General features: G+C 40.5%; 1 protein-coding gene across 1 annotated transcript in view; it reads right to left on the bottom strand.

Annotated features, from left to right (window-relative positions):
* The window catches only part of parp8 (poly (ADP-ribose) polymerase family, member 8), a gene marked incomplete at its 3' end in the record, with an annotated part of 110,574 nt that overhangs the window by 86,760 nt on the left and 6,596 nt on the right, over positions 1 to 17,218 (bottom strand). The window contains exon 2 of the mRNA XM_080738456.1: positions 16,523 to 16,577. Coding sequence (XP_080594582.1) covers positions 16,523 to 16,577 — 55 coding nt within the window. The remainder of the gene's footprint in view (positions 1 to 16,522; positions 16,578 to 17,218) is intronic.

The following is a 17,218-nucleotide window of genomic DNA, read 5'->3' as shown; positions in this document are numbered from 1 at the left end:
GAGCCTAATTATTCAGCGGGAGAAAAATCGCACCGGTGCCAAGTGAAAGGTACAAAATCACTGTCCGTGACGTCAGTTATTTTATTTTGCTGTCCGCACAGAGTACAAACACACTGATGCTGGCCTACAAAGCAGCCAAAGTTATGGCACCTCCATACCTTTAAAGTCTGATCGAACCCCACTACAACCCCACCCGTTCACTCAGATCAGCCAACACAGGGATGCTGACAGAACCCTTGCTAAAAACCTCGTCCTAGACTCTTCGCCCTCCTGGCCCCCAACTGTGGAATAAACTCCCTGTCGCACTTAGAACAACAGACTCACTCCCTAGCTTCCACCGTGGCCTGAAGACTCACCTCTTCAGACTCCACCTAAGCCCATAGCACTTACCGTAGCACTTGCCTGGGGACTGCCCATAAGTCCGAAGGTTCATTAGTCCTACATCTCATTAGTCCGAATTTAGTTGGGTTAGGGTTAGGGTTAGGCATAGTATTCTTAACAGATTTGGACTAATGGGCTGTCGGAAACAAAGAGGTTTCGGACCGATGCCATGGCAAAACTCGCCTACCCTCAATGACCATACATGTAATTTAGATATATCTTATTTTATTGTTTTTTTTACTGAATAGCTGCATAGTCTACCTACGTTTTTATTTTTTCTCAGATTACTATTTATATGCATTTGATGTGTTGATGTATTGATGTATTACCTTGTTTATTGTAATTCGCTCTGGATTAAAGAGGGGAGACTGTGGGCCAGGTTGCACACAATGATGAAGAACTACTTGAGATTAAATTGTGTTCAATTAGGCCCACACATTTCTCACCACTCGTCCTGATGAATGGCCATTAATCAAGACCTATATCTCCTGATGTAAAGGATCGATTCAAACATGTGAAACAGTTGTTGAAGCAAATATGGGCTTAAAACAAGCGGGGTCCGGGGACTAGGGATGGGACGATACATGATATTATCGTTTATCGTGATAAAAAACACTCACGATAATCGTATCGAGGAGATTTCATTTATCGTGATATCGTCCTCCGTCATGCACTGGGATCAATTCACCTTTTATTTGCTGAGCTGCATATCTGGTACCACTTAAACCCTCTATTGGTAAAAACGTACTTATAATATACGTACTTGATACAGTCTTTTTTTCACTCTCTACCAAATCTCTCTGCCAAAAAATAGCTGATCTACAAGCTCACAACGCGTCGCGTTGCGACGTGCTGTGAGCTTGTAGAACGGCTATTTTTTGGCAAATGTTCCAGCCCAAGATAATGGATGTTGGGGATATTTTGATTATCGCGATAATATTGTAAATCACGATTTCTTTGGTCATAATAATCGTGATATGACATTTTCATATCATCCCATCTCAATTTTTACGCATTATTACTTTAACACTTGGGTGACTGAAAATAAAAAACTACCACTACGCCTGCATTTATCGTTCATTTTGACCGTTAGATTCTCTCCCTTTTGGCCCAGGAGCGCAACACTTCCTCCCCCTGCTGCCAGCGGGGGTTCTATTGTCTTCCGAATTTGAATTAGCATTTCAATTGACCTCTCAAATAGCCTACTCTCGCTTTCAATGTTAACTTCATGGTTTAGCAGGAAAAAAAACAGGCTTGGGAAAATGACACTAAGTTTGTAGTATGATCTTACTTTTAATGTCACTGGTTTAATTTCGTATCGCTTCGCAGCGCAGCCCAGCATCCGCGCTGAGTTATAGCTGATTGTTGAGTTTTGAAAGTCATTTTAAAACAGTTCGGTTTTGCATGCAGGAATAAATCAATGATCAGCGTCTTTGCGCACAGTGCGCCATGCAGTTTGAGTGGTTATAGACACGTTTGTTTATCCAGAAACATATCTTTTATGGCTTTGTTTTATTTACGATTTGGGAGATTCAAGGCCAACACAGCGGGGCGCACCGCGCTATTGATTATGCGGTGAAAGGCAAGGTTATGTGATGTCCCGACATCACGCACGCATGCATGCATGACTGAGAGAGAGAGAGAGATATGCCTTGCGCTGTATATAGGAACGAACGCATGCATGGTTCGATCGTGGACGTGGTATAAAAAAGTATAAAAATAAAAAAAAGACGTGGAGAGAGAGGCAGGTTCCTTTCATGTGGGAGAAAGAGAGAGCGTAAAATGAAACCAAATGGACCTGTATGGTTCCATTTGGCTTAGTTTTGTTCATTGACAATATAGGGTATTTTGTTACACAAATAGCCAATCTTCTACAAGCTCACAACGCCATACGAAGCGAAAGAATTACGCCAGTAAAGAATGCAGGCTTTCTCTAAAGAATGTAATCCCATGACATCAATCGATTGAAACATCTATTTGAAGTTAACAAATGGTAATAATAATAATAATGTCGCTACACAATAGTTTTTACAGTTCACCTTTTTTGAAAGAGAGAGAGAGAGAGAGAAGAGAGAGAGTGTATAACGTTACATCATCGCGGGACGGAGATAAATTATGCGTGATAATGATAGGCTACAGCTGGGGGTCGGGTGCCCACTCCTTCTCGTCCCAAACTGCTAATAAAATAGCCTAAATCAATCATACAAGGCAGGCATATACGAACATACAGTACGTTGGATATTTTAGACACAAGTTCATACTCTTCTTGGACCCCGAAAACTTTAAAGGTAGAAATGGCTTTTATTCACTTTCTCTGTAGTCTTGTTGCGCTGACGACGCCTGGTTTGTGCTGCGTGCATTTTTTCACTTGAGTTGAGAAACAAACCGCTTCAATATGATGGACATTATGTAACATTTTGTCAACAATCTCTGAACCTTTGGAGTAATATAAAAGTTCACTTTGACACTTATTTATAGGCTATCCATCGCGCTGTTCAACTCCAACAGCCTCGCCAAACGTTTGGCTCTAGAATGAAACCAAATGGACCCGTACGGCGATAACGCGCGATAACAATACAATTGATACATTGATATTAGGCTATCATGATTATTTTCAGGTATAGGGTTAGAGGGTTATAAAATAAAACATTAGTCAACATTTAGTCATGTTATCTTTGCTGACAGTGAAATGTAAATGATCCATTAGAAGCAACAAAGGCGCACTCCGGGTGGGCTGGAGGTGTGAAGTCTCTTCTGCTTCTTCTGGGAGGGGGAGAAAAAGGGGAGAACGGTCCTTTCTGCCGATAATAGCCGTCAGAGTGGTATAATTGTATTTTATTTCATAATTAGGAAACGTTTCAGAAGGGGAAAAAAAACGAGAACATATATCTTGAGTATTTAGGAAAAGTCATGGAAGGGGACATTTCTGAGACCTTCATGGGGAGAGTTATTGCACTTTGAAATCTCAAAATCGGCCTAAAGGACCGGTTAGTCACCCGTGTGTTAACCACTATTTTATGCTTTAGCTATTGACAAATAGCACATTATACAAGCTCACAGTGCTGCACTGCGAGCTTGTAGATCTGCCGTTTGTGCAAGTCTTTGAATATTTTGACCCTATTCTATAAATGTCTTCTAAATGCTTCCACTAAATCAAGTTTTTCATGTTTTTCATGTCAAGGAACCCCACGATTGACCCTTTGTCAGCTTTCTGATTGGTCCCTGACTGACCAACCAGCAGGCTCTTTCTGCCTTGTCCCGCCCTGGTTTATTATGTTGAATTTGCTAAAACATCATTTTTGGAAAAAAAAAACAACAACAAAATAAAAACTTTTAAAAACATGCCCAGTCACTATGCTGCACCTGAGAGGCTCCTTTTTACTGAAACCAAGTTTAACATGAGAATTGAATACACAAAATAACAAGAAGCAACTGAATTTCCAATGGTAGTGGATGGAGAAAGTTCTTTTGTCACACCAAGACACAGCAACCAATGGGTGCGAAGAGACAACGGGCGGGACTGACAAAGGGTGAATTACATGTATTTGGCCGCGGACCCCAATCTCAAAATATATTGTTCCAGGGACCCCAGAAGCAGAGATTTGGGTTACCGAAGTTTACTTTACTTATTTGCGAATATTTTCAAAACATTTCAAAAATAGCAGATCTACAAGCTCGCAGCACGGCATTCAGTGTCTTTATCATTCAAATGTGATTAAAGGTTTTTCCCCAGAGGGGAGGGGAGGGGCTGGGAGGAGAGGGGCGGGATTAATGGACTCTGACATCTAAGTCCAGGGGCCAATCACAACAACCTTTCTGAGCCTAATTATTCAGCGGGAGAAAAATCGCACCGGTGCCAAGTGAAAGGTACAAAATCACTGTCCGTGACGTCAGTTATTTTATTTTGCTGTCCGCACAGAGTACAAACACACTGATGCTGGCCTACAAAGCAGCCAAAGTTATGGCACCTCCATACCTTTAAAGTCTGATCGAACCCCACTACAACCCCACCCGTTCACTCAGATCAGCCAACACAGGGATGCTGACAGAACCCTTGCTAAAAACCTCGTCCTAGACTCTTCGCCCTCCTGGCCCCCAACTGTGGAATAAACTCCCTGTTGAACTTAGAACAACAGACCCACTCCCTAGCTTCCACCGTGGCCTGAAGACTCACCTCTTCAGACTCCACCTAAGCCCATAGCACTTACCGTAGCACTCGCACTCAATGACCATACATGTAATTTAGATATATATCTTTTTTTATTATGTTTTTATACTGAATAGGTGCTTGGTCTACCTAAGTTTTTATTTTTTCTTAGATTACTATTTATATGCATTTGATGTGTTGATGTATTTACCTTGTTTATTGTAATTCGCTCTGGATTAACCCATTTAGAATGGGTACACATTTTGTGTATCATTATTTTATGCTTTAACTATTGAAAAATAGCAGATATACAAGCTCACAGCGCAGCACCGAGTGCCGCGCTGCGAGCTTGTAGATCTGCTATTTTTGAAAAATCGTGAAAATTTGAATTTTGACCCGATTCTATAAGTGTCTTTTGAATCCTTCTAAGATTTTTGGAAAAAAAACGATGTTTCTATGTCAGCAATCTGGCCTGCCATAGTCAAAGAAAACGTCCTTTTCACTTAACTGGAGCTCAGTTAGTCTGTTCTTGAGAGACTACTATGTCAGTGGATCTCAAACCTTTTTCATGTGAAGGACCCCCAAAATGATATGTATTTGGCCACGGACCCCCATTTCAAAATATCTAGTTCCAGGGACCACCCAGAAGCAAAATTTGAGTTACAACCGTTCGCTTTGAAAATACATATATTCAAAGATTTGCACACATTTTCATGACTTTTTCAAAAATAGCAGATCTACAAGCTCGCAGTGAGCTTGTATATCTGCTATTTTCCACTGGTTAAAGCATTCAATAATTCTAGGCCTAAATGGGTTAAGAGTGGCTGCTAAATGCCTAAATTGTAAATTGTATGTGTACTGTATGTCTCCATACATGAAGAGATCTGTACTAATACATTTGGCTAAAAGTGAAATGTAGGAGTGGTTTGCACCACTCAAAAACAGACCACAGAAAAAAACACTAAATGTTGAAAGTTCCGTTTTTTGGGGTGTAACTGAGGTCAGAAAAAAAGGATGCATGAGACCTCCAACCACTTTAACAATTGTATATGTTGGCTATACAGAAATATAGTCACTGTCAGGCAGAAACCTCGTATCTCCAAGTTTCAAATGTGTTTTGGTAACAAAGCCCTACTTCACCATACAAAAGTGTTGCACGTCAAGGCGTCATGTGCTTGTAGATCTGCTATTTTCACTATTTTAAATCGTTTAAAAAAAATAATAACAAAAAAACGTTTTTGGACATACAAGGTTTCCACCCGATAACGACGATATACAAGCTCAAAACATACAGTACGTGGCCAAATACTGTATTTATACTAGGGATGAGTGATATGAATTTTCTGGCCGATATCGATATCCGATATAATTAATTGCTTTTATGGCCTATAACCGATATAAACCGATGTCGATGTGATCTCATTCTGTATTAAAAAATATATAATAACTTTGTCCAATCTGAAAAAGGCATAAAAACAAACATTGAATTTGAAAAAGCAATGCCTCTTTATACCAAAACTGAATTATTGAAACAGAATGTAGTATTTTTATTTAAAAATGTTCCAACTTGTTGAAATCTTTTAAAGCAGGGATGTCAAACATACGGCCCGCGGGCCGGATCCGGCCCGCGAGATGATTCAATCCGGCCCCAGCCTTGTAGAGCATACATTTCTGAGCATTTAGGAAAAAAAAGTAAGTCTCTAGCCCATTCCTGTCAAGAGTTATGATTTTTTTAAAGAAGTAACCAACTAATGCTCTCTGCAGTCTAGCTTTCTCTCCCCTCAATCAGCCACCAGGTGCTGGCAATTGAGTTGATTGATTGGAATGTTAAGTGATCAGCAATCTCTCTCTCTGAAGATGACAGCATTGCTAGGAATGGGGGGAGGGTGGGTCTGGCTATGAATATACCTGAACATACCTGCAATAACCGAACTCTACTCAAAGATTACACATATTAGGCATGAAAATTAATGTTGTTAATAAAATAACTTATTTTTCAAAACTTAGAAAAAAAAAAGTTTTATTATTCACTGATATTTTCTGAATATTCCATTATTGTTCATTACTCAAAATAAAATAAAATAAAAATAATTATTCTATTATCAAATGATTTATTCTAATTGGCACTTAAACAAATAGCATTTCTCGTACCAAATTTCTTGTAGGCTGCAACTGTAACACCAATAATGAAAGTAGCTATTTTACTTAATAATGAACAAGATTTGGAAAATGATATACTGCTATACTGCTAGCTATAGCAGTGACTGAGACAACAGGAAAAAAACAAAAACAAAAAAACAGAGCGCGAGTGTGCATGCCATCCGATCCGCGGCTGGTTATACCATTGCGGCCCTCATCAAGTCACCTTTCGTCCAATGCGGCCCTCACCCCAAAATGAGTTTGACAAGCCTGTTTTAAAGCTTGACCAGAAAACACTGATAATCTGCAGCCTTCATCATCACAAAAGCTGTTGAGGCTTAAAGAATAATAATTCAACATAATTATTATAAAATAAAATATTGACTAAAACCGATTTATTATTTTGATATCAGTTCGATACCGATATTGCATTTTAGGGCCAACATCGGCCGAAAACGATATGATGAATTGCCCATCCCTAATATAGTACTATACATACCCCATGTTGGTCCTTTGAGAACCGCTGCCCCAGGAGACCTATCAGAATCAGTGGTTCTCAACCTGTGGGTCGGGACCCCCCCAATTATTTTGGGGGGTCCTTACGTGATTAACTTAATGAGCAACATTGTTTTCTCACTCAACAGTAAACACACCAACATACAATTTAAGTGTGTAGAGGGTAGGTACACATTTCTAAAGTGACAATTTAAGGATTTTTAATACCTCTAAAATGACAAATTATGCATTGGCCAAATTGTCAAATATCAGAGGCAGAAATTGTGAAAATAGCCGATCTAAATGCTCACAACGCCTCGCAAGGCGAGGCGTTGTGAGCATTTAGATGTGCTATTTTCACAATAGAACCGTGTTATAAAAAATGTAATGCCTCAGCTCTTAGCGCTCCACAGGGTGGGGGGGTCCCCAGTTAAAATATAATTATTTTGGGGTCGCGGCCTGAAAAGGTTGAGAACCACTGATCTAAATGAATAGTGGGCTGGTATCTGGACAAGGAAGCTCAGGGGTCAGCATAATACACCACGGCCAAATGGTTGTAAATGTCAAGAAGAATGGAAACACGCGGTGCGTGATAGACCAAGACACCATCCTGACATTTTAATTCAGGATTAATTGTCACACAAATAATTGCTAGTGGTGATTAAATCGTGTTTTTGGCCATTGAACATTGGAACGTATGAGATACGGATAAAAACGGGCAGATATGACAAACTAGAGGTGCTGCGCGGCCCTCACACCCAAGCCGACCATATCCGACAGATATGCCCATATATGGTGATCCCTCATGGCATCGGTATAAACACCTATAAAAGCTTTATACCCTGTATACTAGTAAGACGCCTCAGGGCGACATGTCGCGCCAATTCTTGGCCATCTGGCCAGTGATGTATATCGGACCAGTTACCCATATATGGAGATCCATGTACTTATAGTACATCCCTTTTATGCCCATAAATGGAGATCCCTGTCTGAACCAGCCGCACAGATATGGGCTGTCTTCCTCCATATATGGGCATTCCCATATGAAGCTCTGTTAGATATGGGCTTAATATTGATGACATCAGGGATCTCCATATATGGGCATAAAAGGAATTCTGTTAGAGTGGTTCCCATGACATCACAGCATACAATGTTATGCCCATACATGGAGATCCCTATCTGAACCAGCCACACAGATATGGGCCATGTCTTGGCCATCTGGCCAGTGATATATATATCGATGACATAAGGGATAAAAGGGATTCTGGGGAATACCCATATATGGACCTTTATATAGGTGATTTCACCTGTGATATCACCTGTGATGTCACAAGTCTACACGCAGACAAGCTGTGACATTTCTCATGGTAAACTGCAACCTTCGGTCGCAAAATAAAATATAAAATTACATTGCAACATAGCTCTGTTTACGCAATGCCGTACCCTCTCCAACTGTATATATGTGACCCATTTTCAACTGTTTTTATTTTGTTTTGCTTTATACCCTGTATATATAAAATGGCATGACACAATTCAACATAGCTCTGTTTACAAAATGCTGTACCCCCTCCAGCTATATGGGGGAAATCTTGCTATTTCGATGTGTCATTCTTCCGACAACCAGCGTCGGCAGGTTAGCTACTCACCAGGTTAACAGAAAGAATGGACCGTCAAACAGATGCTATGTCGCAATATCGACATGCTCCCGCTATATGTTCCCCATTTTCAACTGTTTTTTTTTTTTTTTTTTTTATGTTTTTTATCCCACGTTTTTTGCAACCCATTTTTCTCACCCGGTGACTAACCTGTAGTCCTGGTTTCCGCTCTCCCCCTGCGCCAGGGGACATTAGGGGAGCACCCGGCTGGCTAGGGGGAGGTAGTATAGAAACCAGGACTACTGCATGTTTTTGTGTGGGGGCCTATGCCCAAGGAGACACGGGGAGAACATGCAAACTCACCACAGAAAGGCCCTATCGCCAACCCCACCTAGGGTGTGGGTGCTGATGACGCGGGTGACAACTGTTTTGTTTTTTGAGTATTTTCTTTGACACTTGCTTTGTATGTTTTCTCATGCCAATGAAGCCCCTTTGAATTTAATTTAATTGTTAGTTACCAAGAGAGTGTGATAATTTACTACTTACTTACTTATTATCCTCTAATAATTTTCCTCAGATTTATTGGAACATAAATCTGTTAATTTCTCTCTACATTTTGTGAATAAATTCTCTTCTAACTTCATCATTAATCATTCCATGACAATATTTTTGTTCAACAAGGTTTGGCCTTATACTGTGAATGGAAATGTGTTTCCTTATTTTTTAGACTAGTCATGTAGCCTATTACAAAATACAGTTTCACGTGTCCAAAATAGGACTGACATTTGTAGCTTGAGGCCCTTGGACTTTTGGTATTTTGCTGAGAGCCCCCCGAGCCATCTTAAGTCGAGTCGCCCTGGGCTAAAGTGTTAGCAGGAGCGTCAATTGGGTATCACCTTGGGTCCAGGGGGGAAAGAAAAAGTTACTTTTAAATATAAATCCATGAATGTCTCTTTGTCTATCTGTTCTGGTTATTATGTTGTTAAATTACAGTAAAATAACTACAAATGCAAAATTTGACAAAATGGTCACTTTAACAAGGTATTATTGCGACCGTCAGGTCGCAGTTACTGTCAAAACCTCGACCAGCTGTGAGTCCGTCCGTCAGTCAGTCAGTCAGTCAGTCAGTCTGTCTGTCACACGTCACACGTCACACGTCACACTTTTGCCCTGCTCATATCTCCGCAACCGTTGCCCCGATCCATGCCAAATTTTGCACACACACTCCTTGCCTGCCAATCCACAACCTCCACCTATCATTTCTCACATGGCCCTCTTCTAGCGCCACCGTGAGGCCGATTCTTGCAAAACACATTTTTGGACACTGCTCCTACAAATGTTGCCCTAAAATCACGCAAATCAGTACACACTTGCTCTACACTCATGTCATCAACATGGATCTCTCCCATTTAGCGCCACCTTCAGGCAGATTTTTTAAAACACATTTTTTGACACTACTCCTACAGATTTTAAAATCACGCAAATCGCTACACAGTATGTCTACACTCATGTCATCAACATGGATCTGTCCCATATAGCGCCACCATCAGGCCGATTTTTTCAACCACATTTTTGGACATTGATCCTACACATTTTGCCCTAAAATCACGCTGCGACCTGCCGGTCGCTTATCTCCCGATTAGGGAGTCTTACTGGTTATTATATTCTCCACACTTGTATTCTCCCCATCTTGACAGAATGGTATATTCCCAGGTTCCGCAGGTCAGCTGCACAGGTGCAATGCATTATTGTTAATTGTGGCACGTTTACTAACATGCTAAGTTTAGCTGCACTTGAACAACCGTTCCAGGCTGCCATATCCAGCCCAAGAAACCATAGAAACGGGGGGGAAATAGAATGTACTTCTTAAAATAAATGTATCATGCCTGTTGCTAAGGTATGGCAACATGACTGTTGCCATACCTTAGCTTTTTCTGAACTGACGCCATTGAGTGTTAGTAGAGACGTTTGCCACAAGGCCTGTAATGTGTGTCTGACAACCTTACAGCTCTACAGGAAATGTGCAACTTCCCTGTTCAACTGAAAAAGACACACACTCACTCACTCACTCACTCACTCACACACTCACACACTCACACACACTCACACACACACACACACACACACACACACACACACACACAGTCATGTGTGTGCTTGGGAAACAGTGACCGCAACTTCACCATGCAACGCTGCTACAAACAAATGGGCACAGGCCGCCTCACAAAGACAACAACTAAAACCACTGTTGAAGGGTTTCTCGAACCTTTTCTGGCCGCGACCCCACGAAATAACCATGTTTCACCTGGGGACCCCCCAAAAAATAATAATATTTTAACTGGGGATCCCCCACCTACCCTGACAAGCACTTGGACATTGTAGGAGTTGAGGCATTACATTTAGTCTGTCACTGTAAATATTAATAACTGGCTATTTTTTTGCCGCCTCCTTATATTATTTGACCATTTGGCCAATATTTGACCAGTTGTTTTAAGTAGTGTTAGTTGATAACTTTTGATAACGTAATGTTATTTTTCTTTCTTTCTTTCTTTCTTTCTTGCTTTCGTGTCATTATAAGGTAGTTACAGTGTGCTGTTCCACTGAGCTTATAATGCACTTATAATACATTATAAACCTTGTTATAGGTTGTCATACGTGATTATAAACATTTTGAACAAGGGTTGTGATGCCTTATAAGTGTATTATAATGCTTTATAAATGCAAGCATAATGCATTGTACTGTAGACCCAACCTTTAAGTATGTTAATGTCTTTGTTGCTATTTTTAAACATTTGGAAAGAGTTGGCCTACATGTGGTTACAACGACCAGGCTGAAAGTGGCTGAATGGCCTGGTGCACCATATAGGTTGCACAACACTGAGCTACTTTGCCACTTCATTCTGACCTATTGACGCCGGGTGGAGAGCCTTTGTCAGCTATATTTGTATGCATACCTTAATTAACCCTTGTCCCTAAACTTCTTTGCCTTTCTTTACTATTTTGAAAAACATTTTAAAATGCTTCAAATGGCCTGTCGATGATCTACATCGACAGGTTGTGAGCTTATAGATCACAGCTATTTGAACTTACAGGCAGCAGCCGTTCGCAACTGGTAAAAACAAACATAGCCCAGCCCTACCCTCCCCTGACCCTAAAGAAGGTGCTCACAACTTTTTAATACCGCTAAAATGACAAATTAAACATTGGCCAAATTGTCAAATGAGGCAGTTGCGAGGCGTTGTGAGCATGTAGATCTGCTATTTTCACAATAGAACTGTGTTATACAAAATGCAATGCCTCAACTCTTAGTGCTCGTCAAGGTGGGGGGTCCCAGGTTAAATTATCATTATTTTGGGGGTCCCGGACTGAAAAGATTTGAACTATTACATTTTTTTTTTTTTTTTTAATACAGTATATAAAAAAAAAGGCAAAGAAGTTTAGGGATAAGGTAAAAAATAGGACCCTTTATGTCCAAAATCTTTTTTACATTGTGAGCATTTAGCAAGTCGTTTGCCACAGCTGCCCTGTGCAATCTTTGATAACAAAACAGAAATTTCATTTGTATTCGTATTCCTATTCCAATGCTCAATGCCAAACAATCGTGACAGGCATAATGAGCTTGTAGGTCTGCTATTTTCACTACTTCCGTGTGACACTCTTGTTTGATGAAAGTAGGAAATTCATTTACAAAGAAATATGGAGTTACAGTATGGACACATGTCATGTTAAACCTCTGCTCTAGTGGTTCCCAACCCAGGTTCCAGTTCCCCCTAGAAGAAGATTTTTATCATTTTGGAGAAAATAAAACAAAAAATATGTAATGTTTGTTTGCCATGAATATGCCTGGAATTTCGTCATTTTAGGGTCAAGGCCACTTGGCCTTTGGTGTTGTCCATTTTTTTTAGGGCACAAAGGCCAAATGCCAGGGCAGGAAGGCCATCAAATAAAACAAGATTTTAGTCCATTGAAAGACTCTGTTGAGGGTTAAGGATGATAACTAGCCTGGTTCAGACCCTGAATCGCTAGCCACACCCCTTTAAAATGTTGTTTTGGCGATTCAGGGAGTCTGGTGTTGCTCTCACTGGAGAGGTTTTCCTCGTTTGGAAATCCGTACGGCGAATCAGCGTTGTGAATCAGCGTCTTGTGATCAGCGTGGGTGGGGTTTTCCAGAACTCATGTACAATTCGCCGCCGCTGGACGGGACCGCACACATCGCGTTGTGGTAAAATGCGGTAAAATGCGATTGTATCGATCTCGCTATGAAACATCAGTAGCAGACATGTTATGTTGTGTTTGATTACTAATTTGTTGTGCTCCTATTCCTGCTGTTTCTTTGGTTAGCAAGTAGCACTAGCAAGCAACAGGCTAGCCACTAGCCAGCCACACATAACAACACTACGTCATCTGCTTTGCTACTGTTGTGTTGGTCAGTCGGTGAACCAATCACAGAAGACTGCCTCTTTGGCAACGCCCATCCCAGAAACTGCTGCAGAGGGAAGCGACTTCAGACTGAATAATGGAGTGAAACGAAATGTCAATTCAGGCTGAGTGTCAGGCTAGATGATAACCTAATCTGCAGTGAAATAGATAAATGATGGTATTTACAATTTGATCCATGCTCAGCCCTGCAGGCCATCAAATAAAACATAGTGGTGTCTACATGAGAGACACCGTGTCTACTGTCTACCTATTGACAATAGAGAGACAGAGGAGAAAGTGGTACAGTCAGCTGGCGCATTAAGGCCACTGTGGCCACAGGTCATGCCATTGGTTTGAGGGGCACAAGGCCAAACTGAGGGGCAACGGCAGCCATGGCCTTCATAGCCTCCATGAAATTCCTGCTCTGCTAATGACTATTTTTTTTTTCCAGTCTACTAAAGAAATCCTTATCTCTTCATATAGGTCGACCTCACTAAAAAGGTTTGAGAAGCCCTGGTATAGAGCATTAACAAATTCATCCACCAGGGGCATTGACAACTCATTCTTATGACTTCCTATCTAGCCAAGCTTTATAAAATAAAAGCTAATATTCGACTTCGGTGAACAACGTCGAATAGTGACTTTGTTATTCGAATATTTGGTGAATGCCCTAGCAGGGACCCTACTACATATTGTATAAAATTGTTATTGCAGAACTTTTTCACAGGCTTATTTGACACCACTATCAATGTGTACTGTTGTGTTGGCTGGGGGTCCCCAGATGATTATCTTAACGTTTTCTCACGCAACAAACGTAAAGTTTAAGTGTAATCTGCACATTTCTAAAGTGACATTTTAAGGACTTTTTAATAGCTCTAAAATGACAAATTAAACATTGGTCAAATTGTCAAATATTATAGAGGCAGAAATTGTGAAAATAGCAGATCTACATGCTCACAACGCCTCGCAACGCGACCTTAATTGAAATAAAATGTATCCTCAGGTCAAATGTATATGCGATTACACATGCGATTAGCTTCGATTAATTAACCACAGCGCCTCTAATTAATTCGATTATTATTCTTGTTTTAATCGAGTCCCAGCCCCCGTTATTTCATAAAGCAAAAGGCTGAATATCAAAAGTCAGAAGATCTACAGAACACACAGTCACGTCAGGTGTTTTCTGGGCAGACTGTCCCTGGCTCTGGTACAGTTCTTTGTGCTTCTATTAATACACAGGGTCTCAGGGGTCCTGGTGACAAACTAGGAGTTGCTGAAGCTCTTGTTGTTCTACTTACACATGCTAGCTATGCTGCTTCTCCTCATCACCGTGGATATTATACACTCTACACCTGCTGTCCCTGCTTTGGGGGCTTATGAGACGCAAATGTGCAAGAAAAGTGTCCGAAGATTCCAAGGTCTGCAGGTGCCATGGCTTTGGTCCGACATCTCATTGTTCCTACATCCCTTTAGTCCGAATCTGGTGAATGTTAACCTGGTAAAATTATTATGCCTAAACCTAAACTCAGTAAAACTATGCCTAAACCTAACCCAAACCCTAACCTCAGCAAAACTATGCCTAAACCTAACCCAAGCCCTAACCTCAGCAAAACTATGCCTAAACCTAACCCTAACCCTAACCTCAGCAAAACTATGCCTAAACCTAACCCTAAAACCTAACCCTAACCAAAGTAGGACTAATGAAATGTAGGACCAATGAGATGTAGGACTTATGGGGCAGTCCCCGGTCTGCAAGCTCACAACGTGGTCGCGTTGTGAGCTTGTGGGTCGGCTATAATAGCTTAAAGGTGTATTTTACTTGGAAACACGTATGGGGACATTGTAACGGTTAACTCAGGCTTTTGCGAGCACCCCAGACAGTTTAACCCATTCAGAACGGGTACACAATTTGTGTTTCATTATTTTATGCTTTAACTATTGAAAAATAGCAGATATACAAGCTCACAGCGCGGCACCGAGTGCCGCGCTGCGAGCTTGTAGATCTGCTATTTTTGAAAAATCGTGAAAATTTGAATTTTGACCCGATTCTATAAGTGTCTTTTGAATCCTTCTAAGATTTTTTGAAAAACCCAATGTTTCTATGTCAGCAATCTAGCCAGCCATCGTCAAAGAAAAGGTCCTTTTCACTTCACTGGAGCTCAGTTAGTCTGTTCTCGAGAGACTACTATGTCAGTGGTTCTCAAACCTTTTCATGTGAAGGACCCCCAAAATGATATGTATTTGGCCACGGACCCCCATCTCAAAATATTTAGTTCCAGGGACCACCCAGAAGCAAAATTTGAGTTCCAAACGTTCTCTTTGAAAATACATAATATTCAAAGATTTGCACACATTTTCACGACTTTTTCAAAAATAGCAGATCTACAAGCTCGCAGCGCGGCACTCGGTGCCGCGCTGTGAGCTTGTATATCTGCTATTTTTTAATAGTTAAAGCATTCACAAATGTCAGGCCTAAATGGGTTAATATTTGAGTTATCACTGTGAGCAATATTGGCAAAACAGTATTAACACCATACTAAATGTATATCGCAGAGCATATTTTCATATTCTGATGATACAGGACAATGTCATACCAGTTGAATGAACTTTAGATGCCGATTCATCATCTAATTGAAAAAGGCACAGCGAAATGAGTCAGCTTAGGGGCTGTGAGTGATTGGTTTTAAAAAATAAAAAATAAAGAGTTAAAGATCTATACTGTAATCATTGCTATAGTGATTAGGGATGGGATGGATAATCGTTATTATCGTGATAAAAAAAAACACTCACAATAATCGTATGGTGGAGATTCAAATTTATCGTGAAATTATCCTCCGTCATGCACTGGGATCGATTCACCTTGCATTCATTTGCCGAGCTGCATATCTGATACCATTCATAAAACGGATCTGGAAATGACGTACCTGATTCACTCTCTACCAAATGTCTTTGCCAAAAAATAGCCGATCTACAAGCTTACAACACATGACATTGCGTTGTGAGCTTGTAGATCGGCTATTTTTGGGGGCAAATGTTCCGCCCCAGAATAATGGATGTTGGGGATACATTGATTATCGCTATAATATCGTAAATTGTGGGTCACAATAATCGTGACATGAAATGTTCATATTGTCCCATTCCTAATAGTGATCGCTCAGTAACAGGGGTCTCCCCATCTAGGTCTTTAGTACTAAACAGAAAATACATTTTCAGGTCGGTCACCAATTGCATCCAATCATGAGAGATAACCCATTGATCAGCTTTTCATTGATCATCATCATCTCCTAAAATAAATCACTCACAACATTGTTATAAAGGTTTATGATCATCCTTAATAATGTTTTACCTTTTGGGTCCCTTGCAGTATGTAAATGTGAAGGTGGAGTCGGCGTATCTGAAATCTGGAACACAACAGTACAACAGTTAGAGGCTGGGTCGTATGACTTCAAAAGTACACCCAAGAAATGACACATTTCCTAGCAATTACGCACCCCACAAAGCATTGAATTCATGCAGATGTCTTTGTTTTTGTCGCATTCCTAAGCCAATAATTTAAATTTGGACGCTAAAATGTGTCAATTGATAATTTAACACATTGGACGCTAAAATGCGTCAATTGATATCCAATGCTTCCAACGTGGTATTTTAAGTGGTTTACCATAGACTGTGGTCTCCCACACCCACGGGTCATCAAACCTTTGAGAACCAATAGTAGTAGACTCCTAACATGCCATAGTGTCGTAGTAAATAAGTGTCATACATATTCTGAAGAAAACCTGGAGACTTAATTGGTTAGTACTTAGTAATTGGGTCTATGATGAAAATATGAATATTATAATGGTGTGTAAAAAGGAAAAAAAAACTAATATTTGCCACGGACAAAACAAAGTCTTGCCACGGACACTATGTGTCCGTAAACGGTATTTCTTTTTTTTTTTTTTTTTTTTTTTATCCCACGATTTTTGTAACCCATTTTTTTCACCCGGTGCCAATTGCCTAAGCTGTGATCCTGGGCTCTACTCTCCCTCTGCCAACCTGGGGA

Source organism: Nannobrachium achirus (assembly GCF_963921795.1).
Source record: "Nannobrachium achirus genome assembly, chromosome: 12".
Classification (NCBI taxonomy): Eukaryota; Metazoa; Chordata; class Actinopteri; order Myctophiformes; family Myctophidae; genus Nannobrachium; species Nannobrachium achirus.
The sequence above is the reverse complement of the archived record's forward strand: the minus strand, read 5'-3'. Positions and strand labels throughout refer to the sequence as shown.